Genomic DNA, 25,459 nt, shown 5'->3' on the forward strand with positions numbered 1-25,459 from the left:
CATGCCACCCAAAGTACAAGTCCCATCCTTCCAAGTTCAATATCCTCTTGTTAGATAAATTAATCCAATCCGTCATCCATGTCAATGCACAAGAATCATAGTAAAGTATCAAATTTGGAGCTTTAAGTCCTCCACGTTCTCTAACATCTTGAATAATCTTAAATTTAACCCGTGCTTTCTTGCCTTCCCAAATAAAGCGCTCGGGGGTCGCATAACTAGTTAGCATGCCAGAGTCTCGTTCGTTATCGGAATTAACCAGACAAATCGCTCCACCAACTAAGAACGGCCATGCACCACCACCCACAGAATCGAGAAAGAGCTATCGATCTGTCAATCCTTTCCGTGTCCGGGCCGGGTGAGGTTTCCCGTGTTTCCGGGAAACCAAAGTCTTTGGGTTCCGGGGGGAATATGGTTGCAAAGCTGAAACTTAAAGGAATTGACGGAAGGGCACCACCAGGAGTGGAGCCTGCGGCTTAATTTGACTCAACATAGACACAATATTCTTTATTGGTCTTCTCTGCACTCTTTTTAGAGTCTCAAAATCTTCTTTTATATCATGGTGACCAAAACTGGATGCAATATTTCAAGTGTGGTCTTACCAAGGCATTATAAAGCGGTACTTCATGTGATCTTGATTCTATCCCTCTGTTAACACAGCCTAGGACTGTGTTGGCTTTTCTATCACTCCACCAGCCATTTCTAACATGGAGTGCCTCCGTTGGGGCCCCAAGCCAACCAGCAGATCTTTCTGTAATCTCAGAAAGATCAGAGCCTTCATCTGGCCTGTGGGCCCAATAAACCACACTAAAAAAGGTGGAAAGGGTTAAGACTTTTATTTGCAAATAAAAAGTTGCCCAGAAGCAGGTTCCACCTCTTTTGCAATGAACCTCTTTGATACAATTTTGAACGGTGTACATTTCACTATAAATCAATCGTGAAAAACAATGTCATGCATGCATTCTCGGTAGCCATAGTAACATAGTTCAACTAAAGGTTAGAAGGTATACTAAATCTTTTACGTTATCAATAACAAACATTCCTTGGCACATCAGTACCATGGTGTTACCTATCACCTTAACAAGCAAGCATTCCTAAATAAAAAGACAGATGGTCTGGTTTTCTTCTCCTGCTATTGCATCTGCCTAATGGGCAAGTTAATCAGCAGCTAAGGGACTACTATAGGTACAAAATGCCATAGCTGTAGCTGTGCGCTAAATAATAAGCAATACATGAATTGAAATGGTTTATTAATACATAGACATGGTTTATCAATATTCATAGATACATAAACTGTCAATTAATAGTTTATTAATTCATAAAAATATGAATTAAAATGAATTAAAACAAGTCATCTCATCAACTTGATAAAATACCTTACAGAAGTCAAAGTATACTGGGTCCACTGCGATCCCAACATCAGCAGTTAAAGAATCATTTTATCAAAAAAGGAGATTGTAGCTTGATGTTGCATGTTGGAAATCCACTTACATTTGGCGTGAACTGGGTTTTTTTTCTGACTACCTCTGGTCCCTTTTTTTTTCCTTTTTCAAAAAAATTAGTGGTGAACTATAACAAGCTATAACAGTGATGGCGAACCTTTTAGAGACCAAGTGCCCAAACTGCAACCCAAAGCCCACTTATGCATCGTCAGGTGCCGGGGGTGTGTGGCCCATTGGCTAGGCATGGCCAATTGGAGATGTGTGGCCCATTGGCTGGGCGTGGCCAATTGGAGATGTGTGGCCCATTGGCTGGGCGTGGCTGCGGTGGTAATGGCAGACTGGGTGGGACTAAAAAGTTCAATCAATCAATTCCAACTTTGCAAGATCTTTTTTTCCCCGCGAGAAGTTGAAATTGACTGATTGATTGAATAATATTTTTTTTTTGCACACGGCAGCGGAGGCCTAAAGCGAAAAGGTTTCATAAAACCCAGCTGAAGGCCTAGGACTGGGGCGACGGCGCGCGTGCCCACAGAGAGGGCTCTGAGTGCCGCCTCTGGCACCCATGCCATAGGTTCGCCACCACTGAGTTATAACAAGCAACAGCAACAAAATGTATCAGTGTTTGTATAATTTTAAAAATTAAAGTTCTAATCGAGATTAAAATAAAGTAAACCTAAAAGAAAAGGAAACTAATAAAAATAGAACACATATTTTAATATAAGATTAATTCCATGGAATTTTATGGAATCATAGGGCTGAAAGGGATCTCAGAGGTCTTTTAGTCCAACCCTCTGCTCAAGGCAGGAGGCTTATACCAGCCCAGTCAAATGGTTGAATAATTTTTTTAAAAAAACCTGCAGTCATAGGGGTCTAGGACAGGGGTAGGCAATCTTGGCTCTTTTATGACTCGTGGACTTCAACTCCCAGAATTCCTGAGCCAGCATGGCTCAGCTTGGAAACCTCTCCCTTTCCCCTCAGCATGGCTGGCTCAGGAATTCTGGGAGTTGAAGTCCACGAGTCATAAAAGAGCCAAGATTGCCTACCCCTGGTCTAGGACAACTCACCACAGCCAACTCACTGCTGCCAATTCACCACAGCCAACTTGCTGCAGGACAACTTGTTGCAGGGCAAAAGTTACATAATATCGAGGAAATGGTGAAATAAAATCATTCAAGAAAGGATGCAAAAGGGGGGACAAAATGAAATGTGAATGACAAAAGTTGAAATAATTTTTAATTATTTTAATTAAAATTGTTGAATTGTCCTGCAGCAGGTTGGCCGTGCAGTGTTGGCAGCGGTGATTTGACCACTGCACGCACAACCCCAGGAGGAAAGCTATTCCATTGATTAATTGGTCTCACTGTCAGAAAATTTCTTCTTTCTTCTAAGTTGAATCTCTCTTTAACACGCTTTCACCCATTACTTCTTGTTCTTCCCTCTGGTGCATTACAGCAGGAGTCCTCAACCCCCCCAGACCACAAACCACTACAGGGCTGTGACCAGTTCGGAAGTGGGCCACATGAGCTGCTGACCGGCAGACACCCACATGCATGCACACAGCTCAACTTGTGCGAGCATCGGGCTGCTTTCATGGGCCAGTTCTCCTCTCCCCCTCCTCGCAGGGCTGCCAAGCCATAAAGGTTGGGGACCACTGCATTACAGAATAAGGGAATCCCCTCTTTCTGTGACAGCCCCTGAACTATGGAAGACAGTTATCATGTCATCCTAATCCTTCTCTTTGATAGGCTAGACATACCTAGCTCCCTCAACCATCTGCATATGATTTAGCTTCCAGACCCTTTGTCAACTTTGTTGTTCTTCTCTGCACATCTTCCAGGGTCTCAACCTCTTTTTTGGATTGTGGTAACCAGAACTAGACTCAGTATTCCAAGTGTGCTCTCATCAGCATGGTGTAAAAGAGGTACTGTCACTTCTTATTGTCTTGACACTATCCCTCTGTTGATGCAGCCAGGACTGCATTGGTTTTTTTTGGGAAGCTGCAGCATACTGCTGGCTCATATTTAAGTGGTGGTCCACTAGGTGGGACACCTACATCCCATTACTACTGTTGAGCCAGGTACCACTTATTCTGTACCTATATATTTGGTTTTTCCTGCCTAAGTGCAGGATCTCACTTTTCCCACCACTGAACTGCATTTGGTTGGATAGGGCCCAATGCTCAAATCTATCAAAATCCTTCTGAATCTTGAGTCTATCTTCCAAAGTGTTAGCAATGCCCCTAGCTTGGTGTCATCTGCAAATTTGATGGGTTCCCCTTCTACCCTCTCATCTAGATCATTTATGAAGATATTGACGAGCACTGGGGTCAAGACCAATCCTTGAGGTATCCCACTGCATGCTTCCCTCTATGTCAGGGGTCTTCAAACTTGGCCCTTTTATGACTTGTGGACTTCAACTCCCAGAATTCCTCAGCCAGCTTAGCAAGTCATAAAAGGGCCAAGTTTGAAGATCCCTGCTCTATGTAGATGTAGTTCCATTGAGGACCACCTGCTGAGTGCAGTTGGTTGGTCAATTGCAAATCCCTCTGGGTGGTACTGTTTATCCTACATTTTTCTATCTTATCAAGAAGTAGATTGTGGTCTACTTTATCAGATCCAAGTATACTATGTCCAAAGCATTTCCCTGATCCTCTAATTTAGTTACTTTGTCAAAAAAAGGCAATAAGGTTTGTCTGGCATGATCTGTTTTTAACAAGCTTGTTAAAACTTTTAACAAACAAACCCAAGCTTGTTTGTTTCTAGATGGTTACAAATCCTCTGCTTGATTATCTTTTCCGGGATTTTCCCAAGTATCGATGTCAAGCTGATTGGTCTATATTTCTTGAATTCATTTTTCTCCCTTTTTGTAGATTGGAACCACATTAGCTCTTTTCCAGTCCTCTGGTATTTCTCCTGTGCTGCATGAGTTTTGAAAGATTACATTCAGCAGCTCCAAAATTACATCTGCCAGCTCCTTCAAAACCCTGGGATGTAAACTATCTGGCCCAGGTGATCCAGGGTGGACAGATATTCTCTTACAAATTCCTTATCTATTTTGACTTGTATACAGTGGTGGGATTCAGCCAGTTCGCACTACTTCGGCAGAACCGAAGCTAATTTTTTGTTGCCCAGGCCCAGAATGGACTTCCGGAAGTGGCATCCACACAAAGAACTGGTTGTTCACATATTTGAATCCCACCACTGCTTGTATACCTCTACTATCTCCCTCTGTTCTGCTTTGGATAAGTTGAGCTCCTTCTTCCTTTTACATAAAAATAGATGAAAAGGAATTGAGCAGTTCTGCTTTCTCCCAGCTGCCTGTTACCAGTCATCTTCTGGCCATCTGCTCCCATTAGTGGACCTATAATTTCCTTGACTTTTTTCTTGTTTATATTGCAAGAAATGTCTGGAATTATTTTTGGCATTGGTTGCTACCATAGTTTTAGCTCATTCTGGGCCTTAGCTTTCCTGATTCCCTCCTTGCAGATTCAGGCTGTTTTATTTGATCGTTTTGTCCCTCAATTTATCAGAGAGCTCTTTGTGCAACCATGCTGGTCTCGTCTGATGTCTTTAGTTTTTCTTTCTCTTGTTTTTGATTGGGCTTTCATTATCTCATTTTTCAGGGATTTCCAAGCGTCTGGAACTGTTTTTCATTTTAGGATATCCATCCATGGAACTTTTTTTGTTTGTCTCTGAGCTTGTTGAAATCAGCTTTCTTACAGTCTAAAACACTAATCTGACTTGGTTTAGTTACATGTGATTGCATTACTTTATGGTGAATTCAAGTACATCATGGACACTCTCTCCCAAAGTTCCTGTTACTTCTATTCCTTCAACCATTTTGTGCCTATAAGTAAGAATTAAGACCAATATAGCTGTCCCTTTACTTCCCTTCTTTACCTTTTATATCAGGGGTTTTCAAACTTGGCCCTTTTATGACTTGTGGACTTCAACTCCCAGAATTCCTCAGCCAGGCACACTGTTTTATATGATAAACTTGTCAGCTAGGAATGTCAAGAATCTGTTTGATCTCCCACTCCCTGCAGAGTTTGTTTCATAATTGATGTCAGGGTCCCCCATTATTACAGTGGTGTCTTTTCTGCATACCTCAGATGATTAAATATAAATCACATAAAAACTATTGTTTTATCTTCTCACTTTTAGAATATAAAGACATTTCAAAAAATAGTGAACAATCAAATATCTTGAATCCATTCCTTAACATGAGAAGATATGTAAAATTATCTGTTTGCCTAGCAGAGGAGATAGTTAGATCAGTGATGTACTTTCACCTACTTTAGTGCTCTGAAACTATTTTAAGTTTTCCTCATTGCTGTTTCATCAAAGAATGAACACTTCTGGTTTTACAGTCCCAGTATTATTTTTGTTCAGCATTTAGCCATAAAAGGGGTACTTGGTTAAAGATTTCCAAAGCATGAATGCAGAAGTTGGGTATATCTAGTCTAATGAAGAGAAGGATGAGGGGTGACATAATAGTCTACCAATATCTGAGGGCCTGCCACATAGAAGAGGGAGTCAAGCTATTCTCCAAAGCACCTGAAGGCAGGACAAGAAGTAACGGATGGAAACTAGCAACCTAGAACTCAGGAGAAACTTCCTGACAGTTAGAACAATTAACCAGTGGAACAACCTGCCTCCAGAAGCGGTGAATGCTCCAACACTGGAAGTTTTTAAGAAGAGACTGGACAGCCATTTGTCTGAAATGGTATAGTGTTTCCTGCCTGAGCAGGGGGTTGGACTAGATGACCTTCAAGGTCCCTTCCAACTTTATTATTATTGTTATTGTTGTTGTTATTATTATTATTATTATTAAAGTTGTGCCAGAATGGATCGCACACATAAAACACACACACACACACACCAAACAGCCAATGATTTGATTGTGCCATCACAATAAACATTTTTACTTTTTATGTGATAGGCAGGAGGAGGCTAATCAGACATTTGATAGACCTGTAACCTTTAAAAATTACATATAGCACATAAAAAGCTACCAAACAAAATAAGCCACATAGACAACAAGGAGTGTGCCTTCCATGCATGTGTGTGTGTTTCTATTATGTCTAAGGCAGGGGTCTTCTGGCTGAGGAATTCTGGGAGTTGAAGTCTACAAGTCATAAAAGGGCCAAGTTTGAAGACCCCTGCCTTAGACATAATAGAAACACACACACATATGCATGGAAGGCACAAAGGGCCAAGTTTGAAGACCCCTAGTCTAAGGAATAAAGATCATCATCATTTTCCTAGATCAGTGTTTCTCAACCTGAGCAACTTTAAAATGTGTGGACTTCAAGCTGGCTGGCTTAGGAATTCTGGGAGTTGAAGTCCACCCATCTTAAAGTTGCTCAGATTGAAAAACACTGTCCTAGACATTTTGGTGGTGGCAAAATATATTTTCAATTGCAATCTAGTAAATAAATCTGAGTGTATTAGGCTATTGATTAATTAAGGGTTTAGACCAGTGTTCCTCAGCCTTATCTTCTTTAAGATAGGTGGACTTAAAATAGGTGAACTTGAATTCTCAGAATTCCTCAGCCAGCATAAAGCCCATTCACCTTTGACACTGGACTAGACATTGGGATTAACCCCTGAACCTGACAAAATTGGGCTATTTTTCCATTTCAGGTGGTTTTAAGGGACCCAACAGATATCTTAGACCTCAGTGTTCAAGTCAACCATGACTCCAGGATAGGGAATTCCCCTTATAGGGATTTTTTTCAGGAACCCAGCAATGGTGAAGATTATATATTTTCCCTCTTTCTTTCTTGGCTGTACTCTACCAATTTGCAAAATGCTATTTGTATTATTTTTTTAAAAAGATCTATAAATTAAAACCAAAAGTGCATTTTAATGTCAGTAATGTGTTTGGCTTTTATAAAGGATCGTTTTCAATTTCCTTGTTGTAAGAAGACATTTAAATAAAAAGAGTTCCCTGTGGTGCAAAAGGTAGACATGTTTGAAAATGTTTGTTTTTCTCAGGAAGGGACTTTCCTGAGGCTCTCTGCTAGATGGTGTCACATTTGCAAGAAAATGAAACTTCCCCTTTTTTCTCCCAAGTTAACGAAAGAGGGAATTAATTTTATGCAAACACAGAAGACAGTTGTCCCTTGACAACCTATCTAGCCTTTGGCCATATTAAAGTGCCATTCCCCTGGCCCTTAAGTTGGCAGAAAAGTATGCCAGTATATAATGGTAATAAATAAATAAAAATCAGGCAATTTGGAGCTAAGCAAAACTGAGTTAGTAATCCAAGTGATATATTAGGAAGTTGCCTGTCATTATGAGAAGGAGAGAATCTTGTTGATTACCAATGCTAAATATGTGGCTAAAGAAATAAACTCTTAGATCAGTGATGGCGAACCTTTTAGAGACCGAGTGCCCAAACTGCAACCCAAAACCCACTTATGCATCGTCGAGTGCCGGGTGGGTGTGGCCCATTGGGTGGGCATGGCACATTGGGTGGGCGTGGCTGCGGTGGTAACGGCAGACTGGGTGGGACTAAAAAGTTCAATCAATCAATTCCAACTTTGCAAGATCTTTTTTTTCCCCGTGAGGTTGAAATTGACTGATTGAACCTTTTTTTTTTTTTTTTTTTGCACACGGTGGCGGAGGCCTAAAGCGAAAAGGTTTTATAAAACCCAGCTGAAGGCCTAGGACTGGGGCGACGGCATGCGTGCCCACAGAAAGGGCTCTGAGTGCCGCCTCTGGCACCCGTGCCATAGGTTCGCCATCACTGTCTTAGATCTCTCAAAGGTGTTTTTACAAAAGGCAGCTGGACTGTTTTTTCCTTGAGGAGGAAGAAGAAAATGTTTCACTTCCATCCAAGAAGTTTCATCCTTCCTCATTTTTCTCCACACGTCGTCCTTAGTGAAGCATGCAAGCCAGCGTCTGCATTTCCTGTGTCGGATGAGGAGACCACATCTTTTTCCTTCTGTCCGGGCCACGATTGAGAGCATTTTAACAAACTGCATCAGTGTCTGGTTTGGTGGCAGCAGTGCCTCAGATAGAAAGTCCATACAGAGAGTGGTAAGGACAGCCGAGAAGATCATAGGAAGCTCGCTTCCTGGTATTCAGAATGCTGCTTGTGAAGATTTACCAGCGGAGGAAGAGTTAATTAAAAAAAAATTAAATTGTGCAGAAATGGATAGATTGACATTGAAAATGAAAGAGAAAGAAGATTCAGTTTATTTAGAACAGTGATGGCGAACCTATGGCATGGGTGCCAGAGGCGGCACTCAGAGCCCTCTCTGTGGGCACGCGCACCGTCGCCCCAGTCCTAGGCCCTCAGCTGGTTTTATAAAACCTTTTCACTTTAGGCGGCCGTGTGCAAAAAAAAAAAGGTTCAATCAGTCAATTTCAACTTCTTGCGGGGAAAAAAAAGATCTTGCAAAGTTGGAATTGATTGATTGAACTTTTTAGTCCCACCCAGTCTGCCGTTACCGCCGCAGCCATGCCCACCCAATTGGCCACACCCAACCAATGGGCCACACCCACCCGGCACTCGACGATGCATAAGTGGGTTTTGGGTTGCAGTTTGGGCACTCGGTCTCTAAAAGGTTCGCCATCACTGATTTAGAACATGGGACACTTTTTATCAATGGCTAGAAAAATGAGGTAGAGAGAAAGGAATTTAACATGTATTAGTAAGTCAAATGTTAGAACCCAGACAATATGTTGCTGATAAAATATTAACCACTTGTGATTATAAAAATTATATGTATGTATGTATGTATGTATGTATGTATGTATGTATGTATATAAAGAATACTGCTTATAAGCACTATGTGCTTAGCGCTCAAAGCATTATTAGAGACTCCACACACCCACTTTACGGTCTGTTTCTGTCGCTTCCCTCTGGGAGGAGATTTGGAAGTATTTCTAGCAGGACTACCTGATTCTGTAATAGCTTTGTTCCCTGTGCCATCTGTCTGGTAAACGCTCAAGATTCGTTTTTCTCGCCATGCACCTGTATACATCCAAATTAGACTCTGTTGTTTCTCTGTGTCATATAATATATGTGGGTATATGAATACATCTGTGTTTATTTATTTTTGTCATATTTATGTAGTGTACGTTGGAGGTGGTGTCCCTTTGAGAGCTGTATGCAACAAAATTTCATTTTAATGTATGCCGATTAGTATACATTCAAAGTGCAATAAAGTTCTATTCTATTCTATTCTATTCTATTCTATTCTATTCTATTCTATTCTATTCTATTCTATTCTATTCTATTCATCCAAAGAGACATTTTCTTCTTCTTCCTCGAGGACTATGACCTGGATGACCAAGAATCTCCAGACATTAAGCTCTTAGATCCTTCATTGGGGAAAGACTGCCTGGCCTCCAGCATGCTGGAAAGAGTTAAAGTGGATAAAAAAGGGGGCAGGAAATTGCAGAGGACTGGAGAACTGGAGGAAGAAGGGGTGGGAATGAACTGGTTGGAAGGCTCCTGTGGACAAAGCAGATTGTGATCTGAACCAACAATTGCTTCTGTTTCCCCTTTAGACTTAAAGAGAAGCTCTCGCAGCCTTGCAGACAATTAATTTAGGTCAGTCACAATTTTCACAGCAGGCTGCAAAAGTAAGTTTAAGAAAAGCTTGACAGTTTTCTTTGGAAACCAGGACCTAACAAAATGATATCATCTCAAAAGGTATGAAAAGAGATTTTGGATATAGTAAAAAAATAAAATGAAACTCTTTTTAAGGGTGGTAAAGATTCTGAAAAAAAGAGAATTATGCAAGCTCGTGTTGTGAAATAACAAAATAAATAAAAATATAACCTTGTATACTTGTTTTGTGAATTTAATCCAAGCATGCATTTTTTTCAGAATGCATTCTCACAGGAAGGAAAATTGGATAACCACTACAACCCACCATAGTAATACTGAAATCTATCATGTTATATTCTCTATGTAATATATAATTTTTTTCCCCTCTCTCTTGCCTCACTCCCTATTGAATTAGCTTCATTGCATTGCCAGGACTTATGCTGGGAAGAAGAACAGAACACAAAACTGAGAAGGAAAGCTAATAATGTAAAGGTAGTCCTTGACTTACAACAGTTCATTTAGTGACCATTCAAAGTTACAACTACACTGAAAAAAGTGACTTATGACCATTTTTTGCACTTATAACTGTTGCAGCATCCCCATGGTCATGTGATTTATTTTCTGATGCTTGACAACTGGTTCATATTTATGACGGTTGCAGTGTTCCGGGGTCATGTGATCACCTTTTGTGACCTTCTGACAAACAGTGTCAATGGGGAAACCAGATTCACATAACCAATTTACTAATTTAACAACTGCAGTGAGTCACTTAATAAATGTGGCAAGAAAAGTAGTAAAGTGGGGAAAAACTCACTTAACAACTTTCTCACTTAGCAACATAAATTCTGGGCTCAGTTGTGGCCGTAAGTCAAAGGCTACCTGTATTTATACTGTATGAAGATTTCTCAGGCTCCAAATTGTGGGAAAGTAAAACATACTACAGTAAAAAAAAAAAAAAAGGCTGCATTTGTAGAGAATTGCATTCCCGGTAGGAACAATGCAATTGGTTGTTAATTCCACGAGTTTCGTGTTGATTGGTTTTTATTTTGGCTAAAAAAGCCCCACCCTTTTCCAGGAAATGATTGAGTGCAGGAGGTTAAGGAAAAGTTTTGCTAGTGAATTTCAAAAGGATTACAGGAGATACTTTTCATGGTTAGTTTAACAGTTTTTTTTTAAGCAAATAACACCAGAAAGAACGTGTTAATAAGAGTTGCATTGATTTAATCAAAGACAGACAAGGAAGTTTTTGCCTTGATTTGATAAGGATGGAAAGATTTTTTAATCAAAGTGGAGAATGTTTGCGTTTGAGCAAGTTTCTTTTTATTCCAGCTAGTGAAGGAGGTGCTTCTGTTGACAAGATGGACCAATTTATCTAGCCATTTATTTATCCTTAGTCCAATTGCATTTATGCATTAATAAACTGCTTGTTAGTCAGGTATTAAGGTACTGTTTATTTTTTACCCCATCATTTAGCACATAGAAATAATGAAGAAATAGTCAGGGGCATCAACTTGCATGGAGTTGAACTCTTTCGTTAGGCAGCGGTAACAACCCTTTGAGATAAACATCTGCTTTCCTGCTCAAGAATGCCTGGTTCCTGACATGATCAATGAGATCCTGGCACCAACTAGGATATGTATAAACTAAAAATTATTGATAAATGTAAGAAAGTTATTTTTTATTTAATGGATAGAATAAGAATTGTATTAATTTAAATATGAGACAGTAAATACCAAGGAGAAAAGAGAGGAAACATTTAATGTAATAGTTTGAGATCTGTACTAAAGATATTTGTATGTTATTGAATTACTTTTTTTTATAAAGATTTTATTGGTTTTCTTTTGTATACATATGTTAATTTTTCCAATCAACAAGTTGTCTGGGATTAGCTATGCTAATACATAGTCAATTCCTAATCCTTCATTCTTTCCTCTGATCAACGGTAAAATAAATCCCAAATTTGGTAATAGTCTGTGTCTTCTTTATCTTTCAGTCTCATAGTTAATCTGTCCATCTCTGCACATTCCAATATTTTCCTGATTATTTCTTCTTCTGATGGCAATCCTCCATTCTTCCAGTATTGTGCGAAGATTATTCTCGCTGCTATAGTGATGTGTAAAATTAAATATAAACTCTGCTTATTAATCTTTTCAGGCATTATACCTAGTAAAAAAAGTTCAGGTTTAAAATCAACATGTTCACCTAATATTTTTTCTAACCACGTATGTATCTTTTTCCAATAAGCCTTAGCTTAGCCACATGTCCACCAAATGTGGTAGTATGTGCCTATATTATATTTACATTTCCAGCATCTGTCTGACATATTTTTAAACATTTTTGCTAATCTTGCTGGCAGCAAGTGCCATCTATAAAACATTTTATACAAGTTTTCTTTATATGAGGTTGACATTGTTAGTTTGTAGTTTCTCTCCCATAGCATTTGCCACTTTTCTAATTCTATATTGTAGGAAACATTATCAAATGCCTTTTGAGCATCTAAAAATATTAATGCTAATTGTTTCCCTGGATGTAGTTCATAGTATTCTAATATGCCTATTATCACTCTTAAGTTGTTATCACTCTTAAGTTATCACTCTTAAGTTGCCACAAAGAAGAGGGAGTCAAGCTATTTTCCAAAGGCAGGACAAGAAGCAACGGATGGAAACTAACCAAAGAGAGAAGCAACCTAGAACTAAGGAGAAACTTCCTGACAGTTAGAACAATTAACCAGTGGAACAACCTGCCTCCAGAAGCGGTGAATGCTCCAACACTGGAAGTTTTTAAGAAGAAACTGGACAGCCATTTGTCCAAAATGGTTTAGAGTTTCCTGCCTGAGCAGGGGGTTGGACTAGATGACCTCCAAGGTCCCTTCCAACTTTATTATTATTATTATTATTATTATTATTATTAATTATTATTATTATTATTATTATTATTATTATTATTATTATTATTATTTTGTTTCTTTGGTAAGAAGCCGTTTTGATCTGGATGTATGAATTCAACTAAGTATTTTTTCAGTCTCTCTGCCATTATTGAAGTAAAAATTTTATAATCCACATTAAGTAATGAAATCGGTCTATAGTTCTTAATATATGTCAAGTCTGAGTCTTCTTTTGGTATTAAAGTAATATTTGCTTCTATCCATGTATTTGGAAGTTTAGCCTCTAACAATAGTCCATTACAAACATCTTTCAGTGATTCACTTAATATGTCTTGTAGATTTTTATAAAGTTCTGCCGGGAGCCCATCTGGGCCTCGTGTTTTCCCATTTTTTTGTCATTTTATAGCCTCTGATATCTCCATCATTGTTATTCTTTCTTCTAACATAGTTTTAAATGTATGTTATTAAATTATTGATCAACTCAACCACTACGTTGCTTTTCAAATATTTAAATGTAAAACTAGAAAACCAATAAAATTTTGTTTAAAAAAAAAGAAGTTTCTCTTGTTGAAAATGATCAGTCAGCTCCAGCCTTCTTCACTCTTGAGCAGTGTAATGATATGTATTTCCATATCATTTCACTATGAATTGTGATCTACATCAGAAGTCTCCAAAGTTTCTCGGTTGGCAGACCGGAGGGAAAAGGAGGGGGAAGCATTTTATGCATGCGCGCACACAAAGGGGCCACAAGCACGCACAACACAAATGGGGCAGTGTAGCACCCATGTGACACTCACCAGCACTGCCCCGTTTTCACCACGTGGCACCCCGTTTTTGCCACATGGTGCCGTTTTTGCTGTGTAGCACCCTGTTTTTTCTGCACGGTGCCTTGTTTGCTCAAGTGGGGTGAGTACGCGCACTGGCCAGCCTATTCCATGGCCCGGTGGCCAGTAGGCCATGGGCTGGTAGTGGGCTGCAGCCCACAGGTTGAGGACCCCTGATTTACATTATTAACTTTCCAGTTCTATTGGTTTTTTTTGTTTGTTTATATTTTATCAGCTGCCTTGAGTCCTCCTCAGAAGAGAATAGTATGATGATGTAGAAGAAAACAGATTGTCACTCTCAAAATTCAAGTGGCGAGCGAAGAAAAGGTTTATTTGAGGGGTTGAAGAAGGAGATGCATTGTGAGCCTTGCAAAGAACATAATGCAGTCAACCGATTTCATATATCCTTGAAAGTCAGTAAGATGTGTGGACTTCAACTCCCAGCATTCAACAGATTTTATATACCCTTCAAAATCAACATTTGCAATCAGCAAATTCGTATAGCCTTGAAAGTTGCAACATTGGCAAAGCAGTCTACTGAACAGGAATATTTTGTGGCTGACTTCTTCCTTAAAATCAAGCCAAAAGCGATCCTATCTTGCTTTGTAGCTGTCCAGTCTTTTACAACAGGCTCTGCCAGGAATATTTCTTGCCCTACTGACTTTGACACTCTGTGCACGTTGGATCAAGCAAAGCTGCACATTCATTTCCTGAAACAAGCAAAAACAGCTGTGGCATTGCAATTTTACTTCTACAGTAGGAAGAGGGCAAAATAAAATAAAACCGGATATCTTTACTGGCCTTGGCTAGGTTACTGCTGGAAACAAGAAACAAGATAAGAGGAAGACTCATGTTTGTTTAACAGCTTAGCTCAGTGATTCTCAACCTCAGCAACTTTTAAGATGTATGGATTTCAACTGCCAAAATTCCTCTGCTAGTGTTGAGAAACTCTGACTTATCTGCACAGCACTGTTTGTTCTAGGTAGCCAATTCTGTTGCAGGATAGGCACCTCCCCAATTCTGTCCCGGGGAATTAAATGATTTTAAATCACTATTTCTCAACCTCAGCAAATTTTAAGAATTAACACATTCATGTGATCAACATTTGGGCACTTGGCAACTGGCATCTATTTAGACAGTTGCAGTGTCTTGGGGTCCTGTAATCACCATTTGTGATCTTCCCAGCCAGCTTCTGACAAGTGTGTCAATGGGAGAAGCCAAATTCAGTTAATGACTGTGTGATGTTGTCTATTCCAGCTAGAAAAAGGTGGAATAGACAACATCACCACCAGACGGATCTTCAGCTGGCTGGCAAACGGTACTCAGGAAGGAAGGAAAGAAGGAAGGAAGGAAGGAAGGAAGGAAGGAAGGAAGGAACCGTGCTGCATTTGACCAAAATACCCATCTACTCTGAGGCATCTTGTTCCCTGACAGAGAGACCCTGTTGCAAGGCTTCAAGTCAGCAACTTCATCCCATTGTGCTTGACATGATTCTCAGGTAAATTATCTTTGCACACCTTCCATTTTTAGCTTTCCTTACCTGCTGCCTTTGATGCACAGAGCCACCTTTGTTTAAAATCTTTTCCAAAATCTCATTTGAAATCAGATCCTGATTTCCAACTGAGGCCAATTAGAACTTTTTAGCAGAGGACAATTACTATAGCTCTCTCATATTGTATAATAAATAAGTGATATTTGAAGATGGAGTGATTCAGGTTATGGAAACTCTAAGATAATGGCCACAAACTACTAGGCCACGGGGTTCATAAATGAGATTTAGTGTCTCTAAACTGTGCATCTTTCTCCCAAATGGTTCCTCCTGGCCTCACATTACCAGCAACATGTAAACATGCTCCTCGTCTCTTTCCAGCTGAGGTTGGAATTCAGCCACACTCTGCTTAAGGATCTTGATTCAGATCATTCTGCTTCCTACACCGACTTGGAACAAAAGATTTGAAGCACCAAAAAAATGCCCAAAATAACTCAGGATGGCAGGTTGAGAATTGAGGAGGATACCTTCTACACGCTTAACTTATCTGCTGAACAGGAAGTGGTGAAAAAGTCCACTTACAGATCTGCTCCTGTTTTCCTCTTCATGATGCTGAAACCCTAGAAAGTGTGCAGAGAAGAGCAGCAAAGATGATAAAGAATCTGGAGGCTAAATTGTATGATGAACGGTTGAGGGAGCAAGATATGTCCAGCCTATTGTAGAGAAGGATTGTAGGGGGAACATGATAACTGTCTTCCAGTACTTGTGGGAGGGCTCTCACAAAGAATAGGGGATTGACTTGTTCTCCAAAGCACCAGAGAGCAAGACAAGAAGTAATGGGTGGAAGCTTGTTAAGGAGAGAACCAACCTAGAAGTAAGGAGAAATTTTCTGACAATTCATCAGNTTAATGGGGATTATGAATGTCTCCACTATACTTAGAACTTCTATTTTGCTAGAACTCATCACCCAGTTATACCAATCCTCTAATATTCTCTTCAATTAAAACAAAAATGCTCACTCCAATTTGCATTCTGCCTCCCTTGATTATAAAAAAATTGGGGTTAAATCTTCACCCAGCCCCGAGTTCAACAGAATTCAATTTCGGAACAACCTGCAGAAGCTTTTTTCAAAACTCCCAATTAAAAAAAAAATGCTCCAGGAAATGAAATAAAAATCCCCTTGACCTTTATTTGTACCTATTAACTAATGATGTAATAGGTTGATTTAATTATACAGACCACTTTCATCTTCTTAGTGTATTTTAATATAACTTTCATAATAATACAAAGACATTAAAGGTGGATAATCTATAAATCCAAATAAAACTTGTGAAGTTCTTGAATTCAAATTGTGCCAAAATGGAAGAAGCACTGTGGCCATTTTCAGAAGGGGCTGGATCAACCTCTTTCTTTATCTTTTTTCCTTATTATTATTTTTCTTTTAAAATATTGTATTTTGAAGGGATTAAATCAGTTACACCTTCCGTGTTTCCCTGAAAATAAGACCTATGCCAAAAATAAGCCCTAGCTTGATTTTTGGGGGTGGGCCTAATATAAGCCCTACCCCCAAAATAAGCCCTAGTTAAGGCCCCACCCGCCCGCCTCTTCCCTTTCACTCCCCTTCTGAGCCAGACTGCTAGCACTTTCGGCCCCCTGGCTCCCTTCATAGCTCTGCCCACACAGCCACCGAAGCGGCAGGCAGAGCCCCGGAGGGCCGGGGAGGGTGCTGAAGCGAGCGGGCGTCATGCCTGCAGTGCCTATGCCGGCTGCCATCGCATTTCAGCAGATGTCGGCCTTGCCTCTGGTGGGCCTGGGCAGCTGCTGGAGACAGGCCAATTTCAGCACCTGGCGCCCTTGGGTGGGGTTGCCTTGTGACCTGCTCTCCAACTCCGTCACGTTTCCCTGCTTCCCCGGAGCGCTTGCCCCACCACCGCCCAGATGCCCTCGCTCCCCCCAAGCATTTCCTCGCTAACCTGACTTTTCAGCTCTGTCGCGTTTCTCTGCTGCGGCGTGCAAGGAAACAAAAGAAGTTTGTGGGACTAAAAAAAAAGTTCAGTCAGACCTTCCAACTTCACGAGATCTTAGCTTGGCGGAAGACTTCAAAGAATTTGAAAGCAGAATGGACCTATGGAAAACTGCAGATAGTCCACGACTTAAGGACCAAAGTTGAGCGCAAAATTTCTGTTACTATGTGAAACAATTGTTAAGCAAGTTTTACCCCATATTACAACCTTTCTTACCGCAGTTGTTAAGCGAATAGCTGAGTTTTAAATTAGCAACGTGGTTGTTAAGTGAAGCTGGCTTCCTCACTTGACTTTACTTGTCAAAAGGTCACAACAGGGGATTGATCACATGTCCCCAGGACACCACAATCGTCATAAGTATCAGCCAGTGGCCAAGCATCCAAATTTTGATCACGTGATCATGGGGATGCTGCAGGGGTTGTAAGTGTGAAAAACAGTCTTAAGTCACTTTTTTCAGTGCCGTTCAAACAGTCACTAAATGAACTGTTGTAAGTTGAGGACTACCTGAATAAAGAACCAACACTGGATGGAACCAATGGAGGAGCTGGCACCTGGGTCTGGTGAAACCTGGGAAGTATGGAAATTGTTGAATAGATTGTGGACAGGTACAACAAGATCCAGAGACACTCTGAACAAACGGGGCTATCTGGTGGCTTCAGCCCTTTGTGACTTTGTAGACTACAACACATATATATATATCTGCCCTTTGTGTACTGATCAGTGTACACTTGAGGACTTCATGATGGTGCAACAGGACACAATTAATGTTGCTGGGTTCTGGGCAAGATCTATTTAACTTGTACATATTTTAAATCTTGAATTTTAAATTTTATGCTGTATAGTATGTCTTTTTTAAATTGTGATGGTTCTGACACGAATAAGCAAATAAGTTAGCCATATCACTCCTGAAATATACTGAAGAGGCAATGGATATGGCATGGCAAGAATGCTATAATTAACACCAACTGGTGGCAGCACCTGCCTGATTTTGGCTGATTCAAAAAATAAATAAAAAGGATCAGACAAACAGGAGGAGGAAGAAAAGAGGCAGTAATGACAAATAACTTCTTTGTTGTTGCCATGTCACTATAGCCAGCAGGAAAAAATCATCTTGAAGTAACAGGTAGTCCTTGATTTACAATCCTAATTCAGTCTGCAATTTTGACTATAAGTTATGATGGCCATTAAGCGGGTCACCATGTGACCACGCCCAATTTTATAATCTTTTTTATGGCAGGTCATTAAGCAATTGCCATGGCTGAATGCAATGATTGTTAAGCGAACCCATGGTTTGTTATTTGCTGGAAATCAGAAGTAAGTCGGTTTCTGGCAAAAACGTCATAAATCAGTCATGTGACTGCAGGGTGCTGCAAATGGCTATAGATGTGTGCAGGTTGCTGACTATTCAAAATGTGTGTGTGTGTGTGTGTGTGTGTGTGTGTGTGTGAGAGAGAGAGAGAGAGAGAGAGAGAGAGAGAGAGAGAGAGAGAGAGAGAGAGAGAGAGAGAGAGAGAACTCCAAAAATGGGCTGTAAGTAGCTTTTTCGGGTTCGGTTGTAATGTGACTAGTCTAAATCTAGCAGATGCATTCACACAACATGTTAAGCTGTTAATATTCATCTGAGATGAGAGGACACTCTCTATGCTTTCATTTTGGCTTAGTGTGTTGTGCAAATGCAGCTTGTGTGATTAGGTTATGGCATGATATAATTTTCATCTCCTTCAAATGAGTTGTGCTTTTGTTAAGCAAGGTGGGTAAACACAGGCAACTTGATAACAATCTTTGACAAGTTGTATGTTTACAAACAGTCTCAATCATCCAGGTCACGATTGTCCCAAAGCTGCTTTTTCCAAAAGGCAAATGGACTTTCTTAAGTGTTGAATTTGGGTATTGGCTGGGAATTGAACAGATGATCCTCTACTTCTGTATATTGTCTTAGGTGAGAGAAGCAAACCAGGCCATCCCCTTATACCCACCTAAGGTCATTTATCTGCCTGGGCCCAGAATATTATGGGAACACAGTTGGTGTTTGCCAACCAGGGTTGGATTCAGTATTTTGTGCGAAGCTGTGATTATAAGGCAACTTCATTTGCTCACTGGAGAGGATATTCTGCAAGGAATAAATATGAGCTTGGATCATTTAGCCAATCTGCTCAGCTGTTCCTCCCTCTTCCTCTTCTTCAACCCCCCCCCCCCCCCCCCCCCCCCCCCCCCCCCCCCCCGCAAAGCTTTCAGTTCATTTTGTTCTGAATCAGTGTTTCTCAATCTCAGCAACTTTTAGATGTGTGGACTTCAACTCCCAGAATTCCCCAGAATGGCTGCAGGAATACTGGGAGTTATCCCACTTCTTAAAATCGCTGAGGTGGAGAAACACTGGACTCTAAACAACGTAAAGAGTGGAAAGCTCTTCTATGTTTTGTTCATTGTGTTTCTCCTGAAATACTGGCCTGTATCTGTTGTCGAGATCTCCCTATTTTCTCTTTTGTTCCAGAAGGGAAAACACTCTACACGTGCCCAGGGGTCTCTGTCCCACAATGATGCAACCAAGCAAGCCAGCAATTTGCTTAGGGACTTCTGGCGAGGAATCGGTCTTGTCGAATTGTTCTTTTCTTTTTCTTCGATTCAGAAGAGACACCCCGTCCCTCACCCCAAGGGTGTATTTCTCGGCTTTTCCGCCAAAGCCACCCTCGTTCGCACGTTTCTCGGGCCGAGGCTCATAATGGTTTTCCATTCATGGCTCACGCTCAACCACAGTTCATGTTAACCGCGGCTGGTCGAACCAGACAGAGAGCCCCGATAAAGCGAAGCCCTAAAGCGCCCTTTCTCAAGACCAGAAAGCGCCCGCTACGTCAAGCCCAAATCAAACCCGCTTTAAAATCTAGCGCGATGAGAAAACCAAGCCGCGTCCCGTTTCAGCCCAGAGTGTAGCAGGCAGCGCAGCCCGCCGCAGCGGCCCGAGGGCAGAGGCGCTGGAGCAGGCGGGGGGCTCCCGCCGGCCGTCGCGCCCCGCTCGCTCCCTCTGAAGCCTCGTCGGCCTTCGCGCCGGCTGCCTCCCTCTGCCGTTGGAGAAAACACCCGCCGTGACGAGAGGCGACCAGCAAGCGGCGCTATTGCAATGCTGGAGGAAGGCCGGCTGGAGGGAGGGAGGGAGGGAGGGGGGAAACTCAACTGCACCCGCGCGCACACACACACACACACACACACATCCATCCCACACTCGCACATAATACCCAAGGCTTCGCATCCTCGGCTCGCACAGCCCATCCGCTCGGGACATTAACCAACGCCGGATGGGATGTGGAGTCGTCAGGTGCCGCCGCCGCCGTCGTCACCGCCACCTTCTCTGACGGCCTCTGGAAATCAGAGCCCTTGACGAGGAGGAGGAGGAGGAGGAGGAGGAGGGGAGGAAGATTAATCCCGCTAAACCGGCTCTTCCCCCTCCCTTTTCTTGCACCTTGCAAGCCGCCAGACTGCCGGGAGTAGCCGAGGGGAGCACCGCGGAGTCCTGAAAAAAAATGGAGTAAGCGTTTCTTTCTCTTTCTTTCTCTCTTTCGCTCCTTCCTTCGCTTCCTTTTGGTGTCGGAGTCTTTCCCCGTCCTCGTTCCGCCTCCCGTGCTGGAGCGGCTCCCTTGCAATATGCTGGGTACCCCCGTGGCTGTGGCTGATGGGGCGGGGAAGAGACGGTGCAAGGTTTGCCCAGGGCTGACCTCGCCTCTTGTTCTCCCCACCCTCGACCGATGCTGCTGCATTGGCTCCTCGGACTTCAGGTCTCCTAGCCTTGCTGGTTTTGCCCACCAACTCTTGCTAAAGGCTTGGCCGGGTGCACCGCCCGGAATGGGAAGAGAGCTGAAAGAAAGGCTGGTCCGTTTTGTCCCGGGGGGGGGGCGACGCTCCATCTCTTTCTCGCAGCCTCTCCCCCCTCTTTTTACCTGTTGTTGCAAGCTTTCATCTGCTGTATGGGTGTTTGCGTGGTAGTGCGTGACTGCCTCCACCCAGCCGCCCCCCCCCCGCAAGCAATGACTCAGGCGGATTCTGAGAGATGCACTTCGTGGTGGCTTTCTGACTGCCCCTGTTCCTTCCGATCCAAATTGGATCGGGGCTGGGTTTTTCTTTCTTTCTTTCTTTCTTTCTTGTGCTGTCCTCCGACCCAGGTGGAGACTGCCGTTCAGGGTGGGGTAAGGTACGCCCATCAATTCAGCCTCCTTCCCTGAGAGAGAGGGGCCTCGCAAGCCACTTTCCTGGGCTTGCCTGAAGCAAAAATAACAAGCCTTTTGTCTTTTTTTTCCCTTTCTTTAATTTTAAATTTCAATTTCTTCGGATGCTCTGAGTGAAAGCATCTTTGACCAAGGTACAGGGGTAGGCAACCTTGGCTCTTTTATGACTGGTGGACTTCAACTCCCAGAATTCCTGAGCCAGCTGTGCTGGCTCAGGAATTCTGGGAGTTGAAGTCCACCAGTCATAAAAGAGCCAGGGTTGCCTACCCCTGACGGTCCAAGGAAGATGCCTTAAAAGCCCCGGATTGACAGAAAACAAAGGAATGGATTTAAGGGAAGGGTTCCGATCAGGGCCTTCCTGTAACAGCTGTACTAAGTAAAGGGCCTTGGATACTTGTCTATCCATACCTTTGTTTTTATTTCCTCATTAATAAAATCTGCCCCCCAAGTTTGGCCAGCCCGTGTCTAACTGGTTCTTTTTTCGGTGTTAAGCACACAGGACCACAAAGTTGGCGGGGCCAGATGGGCACATTTCTTTAGTCCCCTGTCTCGCAATCTTGCTTTGCAATCTTTGCTAAAAAGTCAGTAAAAGGGAAGGATTTTGACATTTCGTTGCCCACTTTCTGACAAGGGGTTGAAAATGTGCTTTTCGTCCCCAGTAGTCTCCAGTAGGAATTGCTGGCGCCGGCCACCAATCTCTTGGGAGGCTTCCCAGCTGAACTGTCTTGGTATCCACGTGTGCCAATTAACAGAATTAGACTTCAGCCAGGGGGGGTTCTTCTAGATAGCTAGAAAAAAATTGCTGCAGTGATTTGAAATTTCAAGTTTCTGTTTTGGACCCTTCCCTTCTGCTATTTGAATGTTTGGGAGCCTTCTGTGGTATAACCTGAACGCATCTTGGGATTCATAATGGAAACTTCTGTTTTACGGGGATAAAAATGAATTGACCTTAATGTACTCCCAAAAGATAAGGACTGAAATCTCCTTTAGACAAAACAGTATAATAGCCATTTTAAGGAAAGCTCCCTTGTTCTTCACTAACGGCAGATATCCTGCCTTTGAAAGGTTTAAAACTTCCCTGGAGCCTGAACATTTTTATATTTTTGTGGAGTTTATCTGACTTGTGGGAGAGCAGATGAGCAAAGATGGGACTTCCCTCTGCTTTCATTTAAATATTTCATTTGTCTTTTGGCAGCTAGTGTAAGCATCCAGCTAATTGATTTTTATTTTTCCAGTAGCTACATAAAACTAACCATCCACACTAAGAATCAGGGCTTTTTTTCCTCATGGAATGCCCAGAACGGAGTTCTGGCACCTTTTTTGGATGGAACCTTGTAGGGTGGGCAAGGCGGGTTGTATGACATGTGTGAGTTCTGGCACCTTTTTTTTTTTTATAGAAAAAAAGCACTGCTAAGAATAATATACTTTTGCCTGCATGGCTCTCAACCCCATAGAGCAGGGGTGTCAAACTGCCAGCCCGTAGGCTGGATGCATCATGCCAAAACCGCGCCCACCCCATTGCCGGCAATGTAAAAAAAGTCATGATATGTCGCGACACGTCACTTGGCATTGCGAGTTTGACACCCCTGCCATAGAGATATCAGCCCTCTTCCCACAACAAGGGGATATCCAGGGAGGGCTTAATAATAATAATTCTCAGTTGTACACATATTAAAATATAGACCCGTAGCCAGAAAGAGCTGCCTTTGACGAGATGGGTGGCATATAAGTTAAATAAATAATATACATTTTTCCAGGAAGAGATGTAAGATCGTGGAAAGAAAACAGCCTCCCTTCTTTAATTTTATTTATTTTATATATCAAATTTGGAGATTGCCCATCTCACCCACCGAGTCACTCTTTGGACTTCGGCTTATTTTGGAGCTTCAGCAAATTAAGGATTTTCTCCCTAGACTTTCTTTAACAGGCGAAGCAAATTTTGAATTTGGTTCCTTTGCTTCTTGGCGGTCTAAATGGAGCTTCTTTCAAGAGGGCCCCCACGATCTTAATGGTTGGGTCTTGTTTTTCATACACCTGTCCCTGCTTGTCAGCTGTAGTTCTGAGAAGTGCATTTCTTAGCTTTGCCTTGATTGCATGGTTATCTTTTTTAAGAGCACGAATTGCCCACTTGTTTCCCAAAGAAGTTGAGGCAGCATCTGAGCACCCATCATTTTATTTTTTCCTTTGGAAGAATTGAGTCTCAGCTTTCAACGTGGTGTCTGGGATCCCACTGCTTTTTAAATGGGTGTTGTTCCAGACCTCTGTAGTGTTAATGGGAGAGCCAGTTTGATGGTTCAAGAAGCTGGACTAGTCCTGCCTTAGACGTGAAGCCATCTGCTTCTAGTCTAGCCACCTGCACCATTATACCAGCATTTCTCAATCTCAGCGATTTTAAAACCTGTGGACCTCAACTCCCAGAATCTCTCAACCCAGTCTGGCTGGGAAATTCTGGGAGCTGAGGTCCACAGGTCTTAATCTTGCTGAGATTGAGAAACACTGAATTACCTCAAACTGGCTTTCACGTAAATACTACTGTACAACACCCAATTTAAGTGCAGTGGGACTACAGACCCCCTGTTCAAAGTTAGCTCCAATTTTTAATTTTCCCATAGCCTTAAGAAGGTAAATCGCATGATATCCCAAAGATGCTTTTGCAAAAGGCAACTGGACTTTCTGTTTTTTTCCCCTTGAAAACATTCCTCTTCTCATGCAAGAAGCTTCTTCAATTCTGATCGAATAGTGGGGAATGGAAGGATTTATATTCTTTTTTATATTCTTATTTATATTCATCTAGTCATTAACACTAGTATATATGCAGGCGTATGTGTGTGTCAGGCTTGAAAAATCAGGACTGCATGTTAAGTTCCAGTTAAGCTCCTTCTCTTATAGTGTGTGACAGAGTTAGTGCTTCTGTGTAGAGCTACATTAGTATGCTTAGGATCTAATTTTTCTGATTTTCCTTGGATGTGACCATTAAGCTCTTGGGCTGGAGGATCACTAGCAACCACCACAACTTAGTTTGAACATATTCTAGAATTCAGTCCCACAAGATTAAAAGTTGTGTACAGGATATTGTCAAGTTCACCGAGTTCCTTCCAAGCCACAATTTCTTTTGCAAATAAGCATGTGACGTTCCTAATCTTCCACTATCTCAAAATTTAGTCTGAAACTAAGCAAACTTTGTCATCTCACAGTCCTTTTGGGGGAGTAGCCAAAACTAATAATCTGAAATAATTTAAGCAAAACTTTAAAAACAATGAATTGCAAAACATCTCTGGAGTTGGCGCACAAGATTGAAAGACTAAAAATAATAATGATTATTTTTAATAATAATAATAATAATGATTATTTTTAATAATAATACAAACAATAATAGCACCGCCCCTGCTGTTAGTACTACCACTAGGACTGTTATTGATAGTTAAAATTCTGAAAGCAGACTAGAGAATGATAATTAATCAACTCCTTTCTGTGATGCGCAGAAATGCTAGAAAGAGCACTGCCTCTAGCTAGAAAAACTTTGCAAAAAATTATTCTTTCTTGCAATAAACCTTCCCACATCTCAGCTGGTTGTTTCCCAAATTTTGCAGAGCAGATTTCAGAATAATTTTGTCACCATTTGGTAATACAAGAAGTGGCCATGATGTGGGTCAAATTAATTTTAAGATGAATGAGCAGAATGCTTTGAGTGGTTATATAACAATCAGGAAGGGTCTGATGTCATCTTGTGAAACTGAACAAGTTTATTAAAAGGCATAAACATTTGTGGGCTGCCATCAAAGCTTATTTATGCCTTCTAATAAAATTTGGTAGTCAGAAAAGGTTCTAGGGGACGGATTTTTTTTTATTACCATAGATTTAACACGGTCTACAATTTCTCTACAACTTGCAAAGCGGTTATTAAAGAGTATCTCCAGGATATGTTTCTCACCTTTGGCAACTTTAAGATATGTGGGCTTCAATTCTCAGCATGGCTGGCATAGGAATTCTGGGAATTGAAGTACAGTATCTTAAAGT

At 41.6% G+C, this 25,459-nt stretch overlaps 1 protein-coding gene across 1 annotated transcript in view; it reads left to right on the forward strand.

The window, feature by feature from the left end:
* Nucleotides 1-224: 224 nt before the first annotated feature.
* PALM (paralemmin) overlaps nucleotides 225-25,459 on the forward strand; it is a 98,944-nt gene continuing 73,709 nt past the window's right edge. The window contains exon 1 of the mRNA XM_015809926.1: nucleotides 225-355. Within this exon, the coding sequence (XP_015665412.1) occupies nucleotides 225-355 (131 nt within the window). The remainder of the gene's footprint in view (nucleotides 356-25,459) is intronic.

Source organism: Protobothrops mucrosquamatus, unplaced genomic scaffold (genome assembly GCF_001527695.2).
Source record: "Protobothrops mucrosquamatus isolate PMUCROS unplaced genomic scaffold, P.Mucros_1.0 scaffold6, whole genome shotgun sequence".
Classification (NCBI taxonomy): Eukaryota; Metazoa; Chordata; class Lepidosauria; order Squamata; family Viperidae; genus Protobothrops; species Protobothrops mucrosquamatus.